This window comes from Schistosoma mansoni, chromosome 6 (genome assembly GCF_000237925.1).
Source record: "Schistosoma mansoni strain Puerto Rico chromosome 6, complete genome".
NCBI lineage: Eukaryota > Metazoa > Platyhelminthes > Trematoda > Strigeidida > Schistosomatidae > Schistosoma > Schistosoma mansoni.
In genome coordinates, this window is record NC_031500.1 from 10,169,338 (window position 1) to 10,185,899 (window position 16,562).

A 16,562-nucleotide genomic window follows, 5' to 3' on the forward strand; every position below is an offset into this window, starting at 1 on the left:
GAATAAGTTCATTTAAGTTATCCTAACAGATCTCTTTAATGGCTAGCTATTCATGATACTATTGAATATGAGATTTCACTTTTAATGTTAAAAACTAATAAGACGATAATTGCAATCACCCATCTTTTTTCTCTCTATTTTCTATTTTATGTACATGAATTTTGTAAATATGAAGATATACCTCCACAAATAAGGTGAGCTCTATAGATTAGATTCATTAATGTATATTCCATTTCTTTTGTTTAAATTAAAATTACATTTAAAGTACTAAATAAATATGTTATACCTCGGATTTAGATTCTTAGTATGTCGCGTATAAGTTGAGCACTTGAACGCTAGAACCTTCCCAAGTCACAAAATCAGAAGACAGAAGACAATTGGAAGGAATGTTATTTCAAACAGTGTCGATTATGATACAAAATTCTCAGGTATATATAGTTTTTAGTAAAAACGAAATCATCATGATAGTTATCCAATCCGCACACAGGCGGTTATTAACATCTGTCCAATAGGGAAGCTACACGTAGTGATTCTGGAATATTCTTCCAAAAGCTGATTAGATGGAATATGTTCAGCTTCTTCTGAGCTTTTTAGAGCTTCTTCAAGTTCACATGTGGACCGTCCTCACAAAATGGAAAAATAGAACATGTATAAACAAAACAAATGACAATTATGAATAATTATCAGAAGGGGTTTTGTGGATCAGTTGAAGTTAGACATTAACACCGTTGGGTGCCAGCTCAGTGGTCTGTCGGTTAAGGGCTTCGGCTCGAGACTGGTAGGTCCTGGGTTCGAATCTCGCGAGAGCGGGTTCGTGGATGCGCACTGCTGAGGAGTCCCTTGATAGGACGAAATGGCCGTCCAGTGTTTCCAGGTTTTCCATGGTGGTCTAGCTTCAATTGACTCACGCTTTCAAATATGGTAAATTATGAATAATATTAAAAAAAGTTTAAATTCACTTAGTATTGTTTGTTTGAATCTTCCCATTCATGTTTAGGACTGCAACTGGTCAGTTTCTAATTGGCATATGTGCATACTGTGCGTATTGCCTCGATATAGCCTTAATTCACAAGCATTATAAGCAAAGATGGATAGTGGCTAGCAATGGAATCCAAGACACACGTTTCGTTCTATTTGGGACTCGTCAGCTGGATATTACCTTCAACCCAGAGTTGATGTTCACCGCGAGACTCGAACCCACTATCGTTCGTTTTAAATACCATCGCCTTATCGAGCCAATATGCACAATATGCACATATACCAGTAAGAGACTTATCAATTGTAGTCTTAAACATCAATGAGAAGATTCAAGTAAACAATACCAAGTGAATTTACAATTACAAATCGGTTGAATGATTTACTCTGATTAGTTTATTGATGGAATAAAATATCCAGTAAGATAATTCAGATCATATAACAGTATGAATTAAGATTTGAGTTTTTATCCAATTGGTCAGTAACCTAACATTATTAATATTCAAAAATCTTTTTCTAAAACCAATCTATGACAAATATTATCTACAAATTAAACTATAAATTTAAACAAAAAAACCTCTTCAACAAAACAACAATATTCAAATAATTAGTAATTTGCTTTAAGATGTTCTTATAGTTCTAGGAAGAAGTTATGACTGATGGAGTTCAGATATGATGACATTGAAATACTTAAGACTTATTGAATTGAATGATCATCTTTTAGATCGTGAACTGATTGAAGTTGGAATTGTACCAAGGAAAGTTGATACAATGGTTTAAAAGTTCAGAGTTTTTGCTGCTATACGTAATGATTCTAAGTTTATTAAGACAAGAAAGTTTCCTATCGCCACCCCATATTTAAATTAGGTAAACCTGGGACAAATGCTATGTAAAAATTTCAGAACTTTTGTTCAATAAGTTTACAATTAATCAGCTTTAACTAACTAAAAAAATCCTATGGGGTTGAAGGTCGCCGACAGGAGACCCTAGACTTAGTTTTCATGTCAAATAGCATTAATCAGCAAGGTATACTGTAACTGATAAGTCTTGCTAATTGAACGCTATACTCGGATCCTAAGCTAGTCTCGTAAACCCCAAGCTAAATCTACACAGCAACTTGAACACGAAAGATTAGGCGCAAAGCATGCGAGAAACACTTTATTCCAAAGGTTTATTCATGTACAGAAAATATAACGTTTTTATAATATTTCAGAAGTCCTTGGGTTTTCCTGAAAATTCTGGAATGCTACTAAACATAGTAGCAGTGTAGTAATCAGCCAACCAGAAACTCTATATGTGACTTTTCACTTTCGTGATGTTTCTGGCAAAGCCTCTACTGAACGCTGATTGGATAAAATGCTTCTTAGTGTTTCCTGATCCTTTCTTGTCTATTGCGACAAATTTTCTGGATCATCCCAACAGTAATCTTGGTGTTTTCTGTTTCCTGGCGCACTCGATCCAGTGTCCACCACTTTAACAGTATTATATGTTACCACTGACCTATTTAAGCGGTAACTGACCTCCTGTAGGACTAAGATGTATTTACGATTAGTTGACCACTGAATGGTAATCAATATCGTGTTTATCTAGCACTTTTAATGCTGATGGACCTCGGGAGAGATATCTTGATAAAATGAAAATCTTGTCTGATATTTCCAAGTTTGCCCTTTTAATAATAATTCAATTATTTTTGTTCCGTTGTGGGAAACATGAGTGTAAGAAAAACGATTATCCTACTGTCAGACAATTTTATTTTGCTTTAATTGAACCTCGTCTCATTACTGAATGTATTTTTTGATGAATTATTTCCATCATCTTGAGTTCCTACTGGGTTTTTTTTCTTCTCTCTTTCTTCTAGTTCTCTGGAAGTAGAAAATTCATTAATTAATGAAAGATTAGGTAATTTACTATTGAAAACAAGTGAACAACAATATACTGAACCGATAGTAATGAGTAATTCTTCATCAAATTTATCAATAAACAATAAATCTAATCATCATTTAAACATGGAAAATCCATCACAGTCATCATTAATGAAACGAAGAGGTGCTGGACGTATACATAAGAAAAAACATAGTTTTTTTAATCAATTAGCACTGCCTGATCAAACAGGACCACCTAATTCTACTGTTACTACTGGTAAATTAAATAAACAAACTAATTATTCATCACCAACAGATTCGATTACAACAGAATTAAAAAATATTATACGATCAAGAACTACATCAAGCATAGTATTACCATTATCATTTTCTGTAACAGCTACAACACCAACAACTTTAACGAATTCATCATTAACTTCGACAATATCAGTAGAGAAACAAGAACCTATGAAAAAGACAACTCCGTCATCATCATCATCATCTTTGTTATCTAGGCGTTCAAGAAATACATCTTGTCCACCGAGTACAAATAAGACAACAATTTCTAATGATAAATTTAGTGTTCCTTGTCCATTGCCAAGAAATCAAATTAATTCAGAAGCACCGCCTGTCCCATTAAGAGGTCAACAATTAACACATCAAGATCTCCGATTAAAACTCGCCAATAATAATAATAATAGTGCTAGCAATAATATGAATTTGTCAAAGAATAATTCTAATCACTCAAAACTAATCAGTCATAATAATAATAATAATAATAATCGATTACATGAAGAAGCAAGAATGCAGACTTCCACTCCCACTACTCCCACTACTCCTACTACTACCACATCGCCTATATCACGACAACAAAAACCATTTCATCGTAGATTTCGGTCACAGACATCGACCAGTGAAATACCAGATGTAACTTTACTGCGTAATGATACATGTAGAATGAGACAAGACAATAAACTAAGTACTAATAATAATAATACTTATAAAAAACATTCCATGGACCATTCATTTAGTTATACCCAATCATTTTACGAATCATTTGAAAATGATTTGAAAATGATCTATCGATAAGTAGTCATGCTACTACTACTACTACCACTAATAGTAGTAGTAAAACAAATGAGTCTACTCCATCAATTAAAATTATTTCAGTATCGTCTAGTAGCAAAGAGAGTGTTCCATTGAAACCTCACAAAAAATCATCATCCAACCATAGTGTTAGTGATAATACTACTGATAATGGTATTAATCATACAACGAGATCTAGTAGATCAATTTATTCATCAACTGATCACCGATCACGTAATAATAATAATAATAATACCAATAATAATATCAATACTAATAATGGTAGTATGCTACGATCAGAAAGTGATATGAGTATGATTTCAACAGATTCTTCATTATTATCCTTTTCATCCAATTCATCATCATCTTCATTACGTAAACATAATAATAATAAAATAAAAGATGATGCAATCGATATTACCACAGGAATTCCATGTCCAGTTGTACATCGTCCAGAATTTAATACAACCGGTTATATCATTAATACAAAACGTAAATCTAGCCAAAGTACAATACAAAAATTTAATTCACCACAATCAATAAATGATTATAAACAATTTAATAAATCCAATTGTAAACATCCATTATCATCTCAACCATTATATTCAACAACAACAACATCTTCAGCATCATCATCATTCTCATCATCTCCATCACCGACATCATTTAGTAGTTCAGATATTGGTTATGTTACATCACATCATGAAAATTTAGAAAATATTATTTATGATGATAATCATTCTAAAGTATTAATGAATTGTATAAATAATGAAAATCGTATTAGTAGTAATGCAGTTAGTCGAATGAGTTCACATGCATCAACTATATCAAGTGGTTCAGTGACAGTAATTTCAACATCAACAGAAAAATAATTATTATATTATTTCAAGCAGTTTATTCTCCTTCTTCTTTCTATGTATCGTTCTTCCCTAGACCCTATATTCAATCTAACCATATAAACATGATTCATTTGGAATTATATAACTATAACATGATACATAGATATATAGATATCTATATACTACTTAATTGTATGAATGTCGATGAAATCAAAAAAATTGAATGAATATGAGAGATGATCATCAATCTATGCTCATTATCATCTACATTTGATTGAATTAGAAACCCTTTTTTTTTAAAAAAAAAAAGTACAATATGAAATGGAATACCTGATCTAACAATATTAACCATTCACATATATATATATATACCGCATACATGAATGTATTCCACCAGTGATGTATATCATATCAATAAAGAGAGTAAAAGATAAAGAAAGACAATATACCCCTATACTTTTAATAAGTAACCATTCATTTGCTTCTTCCTTTTACTTCAGTTCAATTTGCAAAGATAAACTATGATAATTAATTCATTAATTAATCTTAATAATTACAAATATTCATATTGATCAATCAATGAATTTTGTTTACTACTTTCATAATGATAATCAATTTTTAATGCTTACTGAATTGTATTGATGATTGGTTACTTTTCTCTTGTTTCAATTTTGTGTACATAATATTTGGTATTAATTTTATAATTGGTTTTATAGTATACAATATTAGTTTTATGCTTCTCTTTCCTCAACGTATCATTTTTTGGATTGGAAAGATTTCAGTATGAGGACTTGTGGAGATTGTAGTTATTTCACAGTTAAATTCATGAGTTGATCTAAGTTAGATCATTGTTGAAAACCTAGAAGCACTAGACGGCCGTTTCGTCCTAGTATAGGACTCCTCAGTAGTGCGCGTCCACGATCCCGCGCGTACAACTAGGGACCCAAGACCTTTGGTCCCATGGGCGAACGCTTAACCTCTAAATGACTGAGATAGCATTTAATAACGTTAATATCTACTAGGACGAAATGGCCGTTCAGTCCTTCCAGGTTTCAATGGTGGTCTACCTAAGATGGGTTCATAATTTAACAACCTCTACAACCCCTTACTGACCATTTTAAAAGTGTTAGACTCTTCAATTTTTTCGGTATGTCCACTTAACCGAATCATAAGATTATAGAGTCCACTGACCACGAGAGTTCGGTTATGTTATGATCAGGCCATTCGCCTTTTCTTTCATCATTTAAATGAATGACTGAAAATACAACCGGGAAACTCCAATTTCTACTGATCCAGTATAATTCCTTCTATTCCCAGTAAACAGTCAGAATATGAAGATAGCAAGCAGATAAGCATTCTACGATTATGAATCTCAAAACGTATAGAATTGTTACATTGTATCTTGTGATTGCTGACCAGTATCACGTGACAAATGACCAATCAAAATACTGGTTCTAATGTCTATTTTATGTCCACAATTTACTCTACAGCTCAGTGTCTCGAATTTTGCCAATGCACATCACACCATAATTAATAACCTTGAGTCAACAGCTACTTCCTATTGATTCACGATTCTATGGCATCTCTCTGCTCCGCCCTTGATTTCAAAAGTCTACAATCGGCTTCTACTATATTTATATTTCGGAAAGACGCTGTTTTTAGACAGACATATCGAACCGCATACCACCATAAAATGAACAATAACTATTCTTGAACAAGTGACTGTGGCTAAGTAGGACTGTAGATGATAAACTGGTAACTGATTAAGAACAGTACATTGTATAGTAGTAGTTAATCAGCTAACCAAAAGCCTATGATGAAAAGAATATATACAAATATAATAATCTAGTCTTTTCTTAATTATACTATATATATATATATATATATATATAGAGAGAGAGAGAGAGAGAGTCCACAAATCGGTTAACATTCCTTCAGTCATTGTTCTGATTCTGATTTAACGATTACACTAATTACCTGGTCACAATACGCCTCAAACAAGAAACCCTGACTGATATAAAATCAAGTTCCATAGATGATTAAAAATGTGGGGTGATAAGTGAATAATGAATTAATGACAATTCTGGGGCGATAAATTTTTTATAACGATAGCTAATAACCTAAGTGAAAGTTTATATTTAGGACAATATGAAGACACTATCAGAGCAAATGATTTCACAACCATAAACTTGTGAAATATATAGTAGTCATGTGTTGTGTGCTACTGATGTCAACAGATATAAGTAGTATGTATTATCAATTGAAAGTAAAATACCTAAAGGCAGAAGGTTAAGAAGACCAAAGAAAGGAAAACGAAAAGAATGAATGATTGGTATGGAATCAAAAGAACAATGAAGTCTGAAACGATTGACTGATATTTGCAAAGGAACAGTCAAGTTTGGGACAAATGATTAACATTTTGCAAATTAAGTATTTACTGTATGGTTCTCAGATTTTACTAAGATGTTCTGTAATTTTGTTTTGAAATACATTCGATTGTTCCCACTTATGTTTCCGTTCACTACAGCCTATTTTAGAATTAGATCTAAAACTCTCACCGCTCTCAAATATCCACTTCTATCTAACAGGAATCTGTGACTTTAACTCATCGATGTAAAGACGGTTTTCGTTACGAAATGATATTGATAAAATGATTAATCATGAGACGTCTGAACCTATGATTTTTTATGATATTGAACACAAGACTTTCCACTTCTATGATACGCATGACATTAGTTAATTTTTTAAAGAAAAATGAACCACTAAAAATGTAAGATATTTTTGCACTGACCAGCGGCCTGCTTGAACTTCTGGGCTACCTGTTCCTGTCACCTAGATATTTCAATAACTTATCTAATTTTGTTTGTTTTAATACATCATTATGGCTATTCATCGCACAACCTATTCAAGTGCGTTTCTGAAAAGTGTACAAACATTCATTGTATAAGTTACAAAGGCCCAATCACAGATATCGTGGTTGCTGGCAATATATAGCGAAATGAATGTACATTCTTTAGATGTCGATAGACTGGACTGCTAACTTCTAACTGGCGATCACTCAATATTTATCATCAGGATCGATTAAGAAGTAAGAAATGGAAACTTGATGAAATGCTTTGTGCTGAGAATTCTATATTGTACCAAAAATATAATAGTGACTAAAGCTAATGACAATTAAAAATGAAAAGAAAAAAAAAGAAAAAAAACTTTCATTGATCAGTTCAGGATTATCGGAAGATAATTATTCCCCATCAGAAAATGTCTCAAGAAAAACTGGAACTGATCAAGGTAAACTGTTTAGATTTGGATTTATGTAAACTGAATTATACAAAACTTTGTCATGAATCGTATCCTGATTTCCTGTGTAAGTTTGTAAGTTCAATTCGCAATGGATGATTGGATAAAATTAAAAAGAAACTGCCAATTTAACACCCATACTTGTTATTGATCATTAATAAGATGATTCCATGGTATTGCACAAATGAATCCACCTCCGTAGGTCCAAAATTACATCACACATTGTTGCAACCAGTAGGGTAGGTTTCTAAATTTTGGAAAAAGCACTACATTTTTTCATTCCTTTCAGAAAAATCTAGTTAATAAATGGAAACAAACACATTGCTTAAATTTAGAGCTTCTCTAATCAACTGCTATCAGTTATCTAACATTGAATAAATTAACCATTCAGTTAGGTACCAGTACAAATCGTGGCAATAAAAATATCTACATTAGGGATATTTGGTGAATTGATATAAACTGATACATAGTCCAACAATCTTCACAAACTACCCTAAACTGATAGTAGTTATGAGCTTACTCGTAACTAATTTGTGGGATTAATTCACGAAGTCCTATTGAAAAGTCATAAGCAGGGCAGCCTAACCATGTCGGTTGTGATGCAGTTATCCACAAATGGCATCAAAATATGCTTTGTGAACGAGATGCATAGTTCCTGAGTTTTGTCTTCAGTCTGGGTGGGAAGTCTTCACTGTTGAGCTTTCCTATCCAATGATGAAAAGACCGTTCAATCCGTCTTGGTTACCTATGATTGTCTAACTAAGGTTGATATAAGGAGTTGATATAAGTTAAATAAGAAATTTGTTAAAGTATGGTTCATATGTTTAAGAGTAAACTCGTCATTTCAAAAAAAATAAACAGACTATTCAGAGTTTAAGCTTATTATGTGTGAAATTTGTATTAAAAAATCCTACTATAATTTAACTAGAAACGTAAGGACAGTATCAGTCAGTCTATGTTTTATGAATTTTGTCCAACTGTGCCAGCTACAATTTTCATAGATTCTACTCATATTACATAATTTGGAACTGTGTTAATAGAGTGAACATCAACTCTAAGATGAAGGTACATTCAGCTGGCGAGTCCCAAATAGAACGAAACGCGCGTCGAACTAGATTCCACTGCTAACCACTATCTATCTTTGCTTATAAAGCTTATGACTTCAGGCAATACGCACAGTATACACATATGCCAACAAGAGAGTGATCAATTGCAGTCCTAAATAGCAATGGGAAGATACAAGTAAACAACATCACGTGAATGTGTTAATAGTTTATTCAAGGAAGAAAATCTAGAATTCCAATGTGTTGTTTTCAGTTTTTCATGAATTCCCACTGAAATATGATATATGCATTGAAAATAGAAGAAAAATCTCTGTACTGGTAATTAATCATTCATAGGCACTCATTTTGATATTCATTTTATTCCTTATGATAAATTTAGCCACACGAAAGTATTTTTGAGAAGAAAAATCATGCAATATTACAGCGATTTCTTTATTGCTATAACTTTTGGCCTTGTGCCCCTATCACTTTGTAACGTAATTATACCATCAATTGTAGAACAGTGGCTTATCAACCGGACCAATAACGCGTAGACCCGTATGAGCCGTCTAGAGTCCTTATCGTTCCTTTTTCCTGCGTAGCCCTGATTGTCAAGTCTAGAACACCAATAACAGCCTCTGCGATATGAATCATTTATTTCAAACATACTATGTTTATATACAAACCAAACAGACCACATCACACCATAAAATAGAAAATAACATTTGTACAAGATTCAATCAAAAGTGGCTGTAAATGTGGGAAACTGCAATTAATAGACTGGGCATAACTCAAGAACGGTAAGTCGTATAATACTCGTCTATGGGTTAAAATAAAGCTTATGACATGAGGAACATTCATATGCATAGTTTAGCTACTTAACAACTATACAATAGGATTATATGTATCATATTGGTGCATAAATAGTTCTCAAAAGTTATCATTCATAATTCTTGTTGAGATATAACACTTATCATGCATCCATGTAACTTATGAATATTTATCAAAAATGTATGTTGAATTCATTTCTACTATGATTATTTGTTAATCAGTTTCATTTGTTAATGTTTCTGATCAGAGTGCTATCACTGTGACATTTTTATAGCTTAATACATATTTGATGAATGACTTTCAAAGACAAATAATCTCTCAATTCTTTTATGAATAGATACGAGAAATATGACAACTACCGTAGTATTCATATCCGTAAATTTCAGTAATAAGAATAGCTAATGTGTTATGATTTTATAAAAAATAGGACGTATCCGACTCGTTATTGATCTTACGTCCGTCTTTTATTACATGAGTTATCCGCCAATCGCAATACGACTTGTCTAATCTTAACACTGTACCAAATCAATGACGTCCGACCAGTATGAGCAATCTAGCGTCTATATTGGTTTCTTGTCCACCTAGCCCTTCCAATTGAGTCCAGAACACCAATTACAGCTTCTGTTATGCGAATCATTTATTTCAAGCATATTTGGTTTATATACCAGACAGACTGACGACATCACACCATAAAATAGAAAATGATATTTGTACAAGATCAAGCCAAATGTGACTATGAACGTGGGAGACAATAATCAATAAACTGAATATAATTTAGGGACAGTAATTCGTATGATAATAATCCATAGGTCAAAATGAAGCATATAATAAGATGAATATAGATATACATAATCTAATTACTCAATAGTTATAAAATAAGACTACATATAGAATAATAGACCATTAATAGATCCCGGAAGTTACCCATGCTTATGTCTTCGCCAGGATATAACATAATGTTTGTATGCTTTTCATTAAGGTAAGTCATTAAATTTATTGCGATATATTTGTATGAGTTAGACAAATGATGATACAGAAGTTTGAGCAGAGCATCTTTCGATGAGAATGTACATAAAAAGGATATCTTTATAAGTGTATGACCTGGTACAATGTTTTCATCTGTTCATTAAATAAAGAACAAAAATTATTGTTTATGACATCTTTCAGTTACTTATGGTCAAATGAACATTTATTTTCTTGAAGATTTCAATGTATACCTCACTTGATTTGATTTAACACTCGATACTTACTTCAAATGCTTGGTTGACTCCAATGTCGAGATTTAATTCTCAACAGAATTCTGTGATATGACCATACTATGTTGACGATATTCAGCGAATTTGGTTTGGACTTGAGATTATCCAATCAAAAATAATCAATCAGAATTTGATCTTCTTTAAAGAGCTTCAAAGTATAGGATAATCATAAAACTACATAGGGTTAAGAGTTTTGAAATCATATATGAACCCATTGATGCCAAATGTTGGTAATTCAAGCTAGATATCATAGTTCTGAAATCAGAATCCAACCTAATTCTTAGCTCTATGTCTATTAAATCCTAACAACCTTGAAATACCTAGACCTTAGATCCTTGATCTAAAACTCATAAATCCTAATACTTAAGCCTAATAGTCTTAATCTTAACACATTAACCAAATACACTGACCTTAACAGTTCATTCCATAACAAATACAATGGAAATCATGAGTTTTAGTAATAAGCTATCCGTAACAGCAATTTAAATTCACTCATCGGCCAGTTCAGTTTTGATTGGTCTATCAAGGCCATTGGTATGGTGTGATCTTACCAAGTTCATTTATTTTTATAATTATCGATAATAATTCACTATTTCCAGAATATGAAATAAAAGTTTCACCATCGCCAACTTTTTATGACAATTAAGTTATACTACTCACCAATTATTAGTAGCAAAATAATATCAAATACTTTTTTCAACAGTCTTTCGAAGAACTGTTCGGATGATTACTGAGACTTTTTTTATCAATCTCAGTATATTTTCCAAAAGCAACCAGAATGTTAAAGTCATGTTTAGTTCTATGAGTACATTTGTTTTTGTGCGTAATTTAACCTTTAAATTACATATACTTAAATATTCTTTCTAATTTTTACTGTCATTTCATGAGAGAACTACTTTCAGGAACTGGGGATCGATTTGGAAATTATTGTTTACACGTTTAATGATTGCACAAAATTTATCGGAAACGTAAGTCATAATTGATGAACTTAGTTAATTTTATAGTTGAAATTATGAGTCAATTGAAGCTAGACCATCATGGAAAACCTGCAAGCACTGGACGGCCGTTTCGTCCTATTATGGGACTCCTAAGTAATGCCCATCCACGATCCCGCCTCGTGAGATTCGAACCCAGGACCTATCGATCTTGCGCGCGAACGCTTAACCTTATCAAAGATTGTAAATCATTAGAATAGTTTTAAATATTTGCCTATTGGCTTTTATTTCATTTCATATTTTTTACATTTATTTAACAAATAAAGTAAACCTATATTAACATTAATATAAACATTGTCATAAGTATATATAAGACAGATAGAATGTGACTGACACATGTTTCGTTGTATTTCGAACTCGTCAGTTGGATGTGCCTACATTTTAGATTTGATATTCACTCTAGAACTCAAATATTTTAGTGTTGGCTCTAAACATCATCGGGTTATCTATTAAGCTACTAAATGGAGTGAAAATAAACTATGGGAAGCAGATTCATCTATCTTATAAGTCCCCGATAGGATGAAACATGTATCCTTTTAGTTTAGTTTCGTTTGAACATTTAATAAGACTTCTAAGTAGTATATGATCATTAGCAATATAAAATTTAAACATTTATAAAAAAGGAACTTATTTATCAGTTTTAGGATTATTCTTACTGAACTTACCGCCCTGAAGTATGGTAATTTATGATTTACTATGATTAGTGAAGTAAACGGTTAGGCCCCTGTTTTGTAAGTTTCAATTTCCTTCTTTAACTACTCATTCATTTAAATAAAGAAATTTGTTTAGAGCATATTTTAATTTGTCATAGGGATACTTGACCAGTGAAGACTAAACATGTACGGTTGATGTTCTCCAGTCTTTCAGAATTATCAGCAGAAAAAAACGCTACGGCTCTTCTAGTTTCCGAAGTAGTATCACTTAAAGAACTCATTAGTTTAAGGGACTAAGCATTATCTGCACTATGTAACAGGTCCAATAGCTCGATAGTATTGTCTCATACTATCAAGCTAGATGATTCAAAATCAAATCGACAAGGAGACACCAGTTCTCTCAAGACTACGGATACGCTTTATTAATCAGGGTGAACTAGTATAAAACCTAGGTCGAGTTAAATATTGTGTTGACTATTTTCAAACATCTGTCATCAATCATACACTACGCATCTAAAACTCCAGATAAATTTGCTGTAAACAATATGTCTACTTATAAGTAGACAAGTTCTATATTAAATCATGTACTATCATTATTTTACGCGGTATTTTGTAGATTCAGAAAATTCTTTCTTTCGTTACTGTTTTCATCATTTTCGTTTGAGCAAAATAAAAGATTTTGAAAAACACAGGGTTATACATATGCAATTACAAATTTGGCTTCTCAAGGATATGGGATTTATGGTTTAATCAAGATAACAATGTTGTAACTTGTCTTTGATAGGTTCGACTTCATATAGATTAGATTATTTCAATCGTCAGGAAGGGTTTCACAATAGAACTTCAATTCATATTTTACTCATAGCTATATGTTAGTGATTTGGTGCATAGTTTTAAGTTTACTAATAATAAGAATATTTCGGACAGTTAAATTGATTAACTGTATATTAGTTGGTAGATGATTAACAGTGGTACGATGTGGCCGACTAGAAACAATAACAGTTATATTTGTATTACGTCCTCTACTTAATTATGGTCGAAAACAATATACAAATAACAGCACTCGAACGTGTAGAACTTCACAGTCGCAAATTAGAAGACGGAAGAAGCAGGGAAAGTGATTATTAGATATGAATAAAAAATGTGCAGAAAAATATGCGTATTTATAATGATTAGCATTAGCTATAACATCAGCCAATCCACAAGTAGGCAAGTTATGTTATTGTCTAATCGTAGCATGCCACCATGATATTCTAGAATGCTCTGTCAGATTCTGATTGGATGGAATCTCTTCGGCTTCTTTAGAGTCTCTAGAGGCTTCGTCTTGCTTCTTGAAGCCGACCCAACAGTTTGATACCATGAATTTTGTTATGGTTCTCCCTAATCACAGATGGAATATTTCAACACATTTATGTCCATCGAACATTGAAAATTGTCATTATTCAAAAAAAAAACATTTTTTAAATATTTTCTAAAAAGTTAGTGTCTGCCATTTATGATTTATGTGAAAAATTTCCTTTCAGTTCAGCTGTTACAACTATTTCTTTCATGTAGGATAACATTGAGTGTGTGAATTACAAATGTACTCTCATTTCATTTCTTTAAAATGTGGAGAAAATCCTGTCAATCAATAAAGTTTTTTTATTAGAATTTAGTATGGCAACAAATAATTGAATGTCTTGACAGCCCTAAAGATTAATGTTAACTCGGCTTTTGTGGTGTTGTACAAAAGTGTAGAGGGGTGTATACTAAGGTTTATTGAAGCCTGAACCATACGAAAATTCAAACCCCCTTTGTGTATTCAAAAACAGTTTGTTCTCACCTTATACCTACCCTAGTAACATTAGCTTATTATCCAGAATGATTAAGTTTCAAATTGTTTTCACATTATTATTCTTATCATTGTTATCCTTGTCTGCTTTTAATGTACTCTCGTCCATTTCCACTGGTTATAAATTCGGATTAATGTTACAAAGAGGATAAACAAATTTTATCAAAATTACAGCAAATAAGCAAAGATGGGTAATGGCTAGCAGTGGAATTCAGGACGCGCGTTTCATCCTATTTGGGACTCGTCAGCCGGATGTATCTCCATCTCACAGTTGATGTTCACTCTGGGACTCAAACCCAGTACTATTCGCTTCAAACGCCATCACGTTATCCACTCAGCTACTGAGTCCTGATAGCCAATTGCTTGTGCAAATAATTTTAAATTTTCTAGTACAATGAATAAAATTACTAATGTTTAAATGATATGAAATGCAACGTTAAATTTATATCTAATGAGTATCATAATTAGAATAAATCTAGACAAATAAAGAGAGAAAGAAATAACATCATTTCTTTCATTGTTATTGCAATTAGTCTCTTTTCATATTACCGTTCTTTTCAATTCGATCTTCTCAACCTTCTGTTGCTAGTCATTCCACTTCTGATTAGTGTTATATACTACTTATGATGACAAATATAAATATCACACGTCACAGATAAAACAAAAAATAGTGGGATAGGAATCAATTTCTCATATGTTTACAAGATTAATTATAATAGCAATAATATTTGAAGGGGCTTTTGTGGAGATTTTAGTAATTTTATAGTTGAAATCATTAGTCGATTAAAGCTAGACCGCCTTGGAAAACCTGGAAATTGAAGTTAGACATTAACACCGTTGGATGCCGGCTCAGTGGTCTAGTGGTTAAGCGCTTGCGCGAGAGACTGAAAGGCCCTGGTTTCGAATCTCGCGAGGCGGGATCGTGGATGCGCACTGCTGAGGAGTCTCACAATAGGACGAAACGGCCATCCAATTATATTTGAGTAAGATGAACTTCAATTATGAATACACAAAGAAAAAGGTTTCTTGTAGATAAACCAGTCACATTATATCATCTTATAATTAAGATAACTGTTAAATTATTATTCTTGAAGTTGGTCAAACTAAAATGTTTCGTCAGTATACAAAGCTCCGGTTGTATTTTGTAGTTCGGATACCTATTACTTCTGTATTTTGGAGGATTCAGAGATAGATAAATGGAAAGAAAAAAAGACAACTGATCAATAAAATAGGCGTTTTTCTCTTAGGTTAATTATCTGTGAAATATGGGAAAGGAGCCGATCAAATTAAGACTGAAATCACTAGGTCGATAAGTAAATCAAGTCTAGTAATTTTTATCTTGAATCGCTAACTTGGTATCATCATTTTTTGTATAAACTCAACTGTTCTCTGGTCTATTTATTTAGCACTCCATGAAAGTGATCTATAAGATACTGGAGAAGATTTATAACTCAAGTAGATGATTTTGAGTTTCATTCACTGAACTGATTAATTTAATCGTGAAATCTTCATAATTTTTGTGGACAACATCATCAACGCAAACTTTAAATGAGATAGACTTCCATTTGAAAAACAATAAAAGCCTTTCGATCTAATTGACCACATCACAGAACGAAACCCCAGCAAAAAAATAAAAGGATTATTTTTGTTAGTAAGTGGGAATTTATTGTTTACAAATTAATACAATATCTAAAACGAGAATTGTTAAGGTGATGACAACAGTGGTATGAAAAGTGATTAAGATAATAAATTCTTGGATGATATGAATTGATGTGTACATTTCGAATACCAAGTTCACACAAGTTTATATGAATCATATTTTATAAAATTAAAACGGTATATGGGCTGAGTTATTATTTTGCAATATGGAGATAAATTGAAGGTGATCCACCTG

General features: G+C 32.2%; 1 protein-coding gene across 1 annotated transcript in view; it reads left to right on the forward strand.

The window, feature by feature from the left end:
• Nucleotides 1-16,562, forward strand: part of Smp_166640 (hypothetical protein) — a gene marked incomplete at both ends in the record, with an annotated part of 100,971 nt that overhangs the window by 53,144 nt on the left and 31,265 nt on the right. Inside the window, 3 exons of the mRNA XM_018798216.1 lie at nucleotides 176-194; nucleotides 2,834-3,559; nucleotides 4,210-4,415. Of these exons, the coding sequence (XP_018653180.1) occupies nucleotides 176-194; nucleotides 2,834-3,559; nucleotides 4,210-4,415 (951 nt within the window). The remainder of the gene's footprint in view (nucleotides 1-175; nucleotides 195-2,833; nucleotides 3,560-4,209; nucleotides 4,416-16,562) is intronic.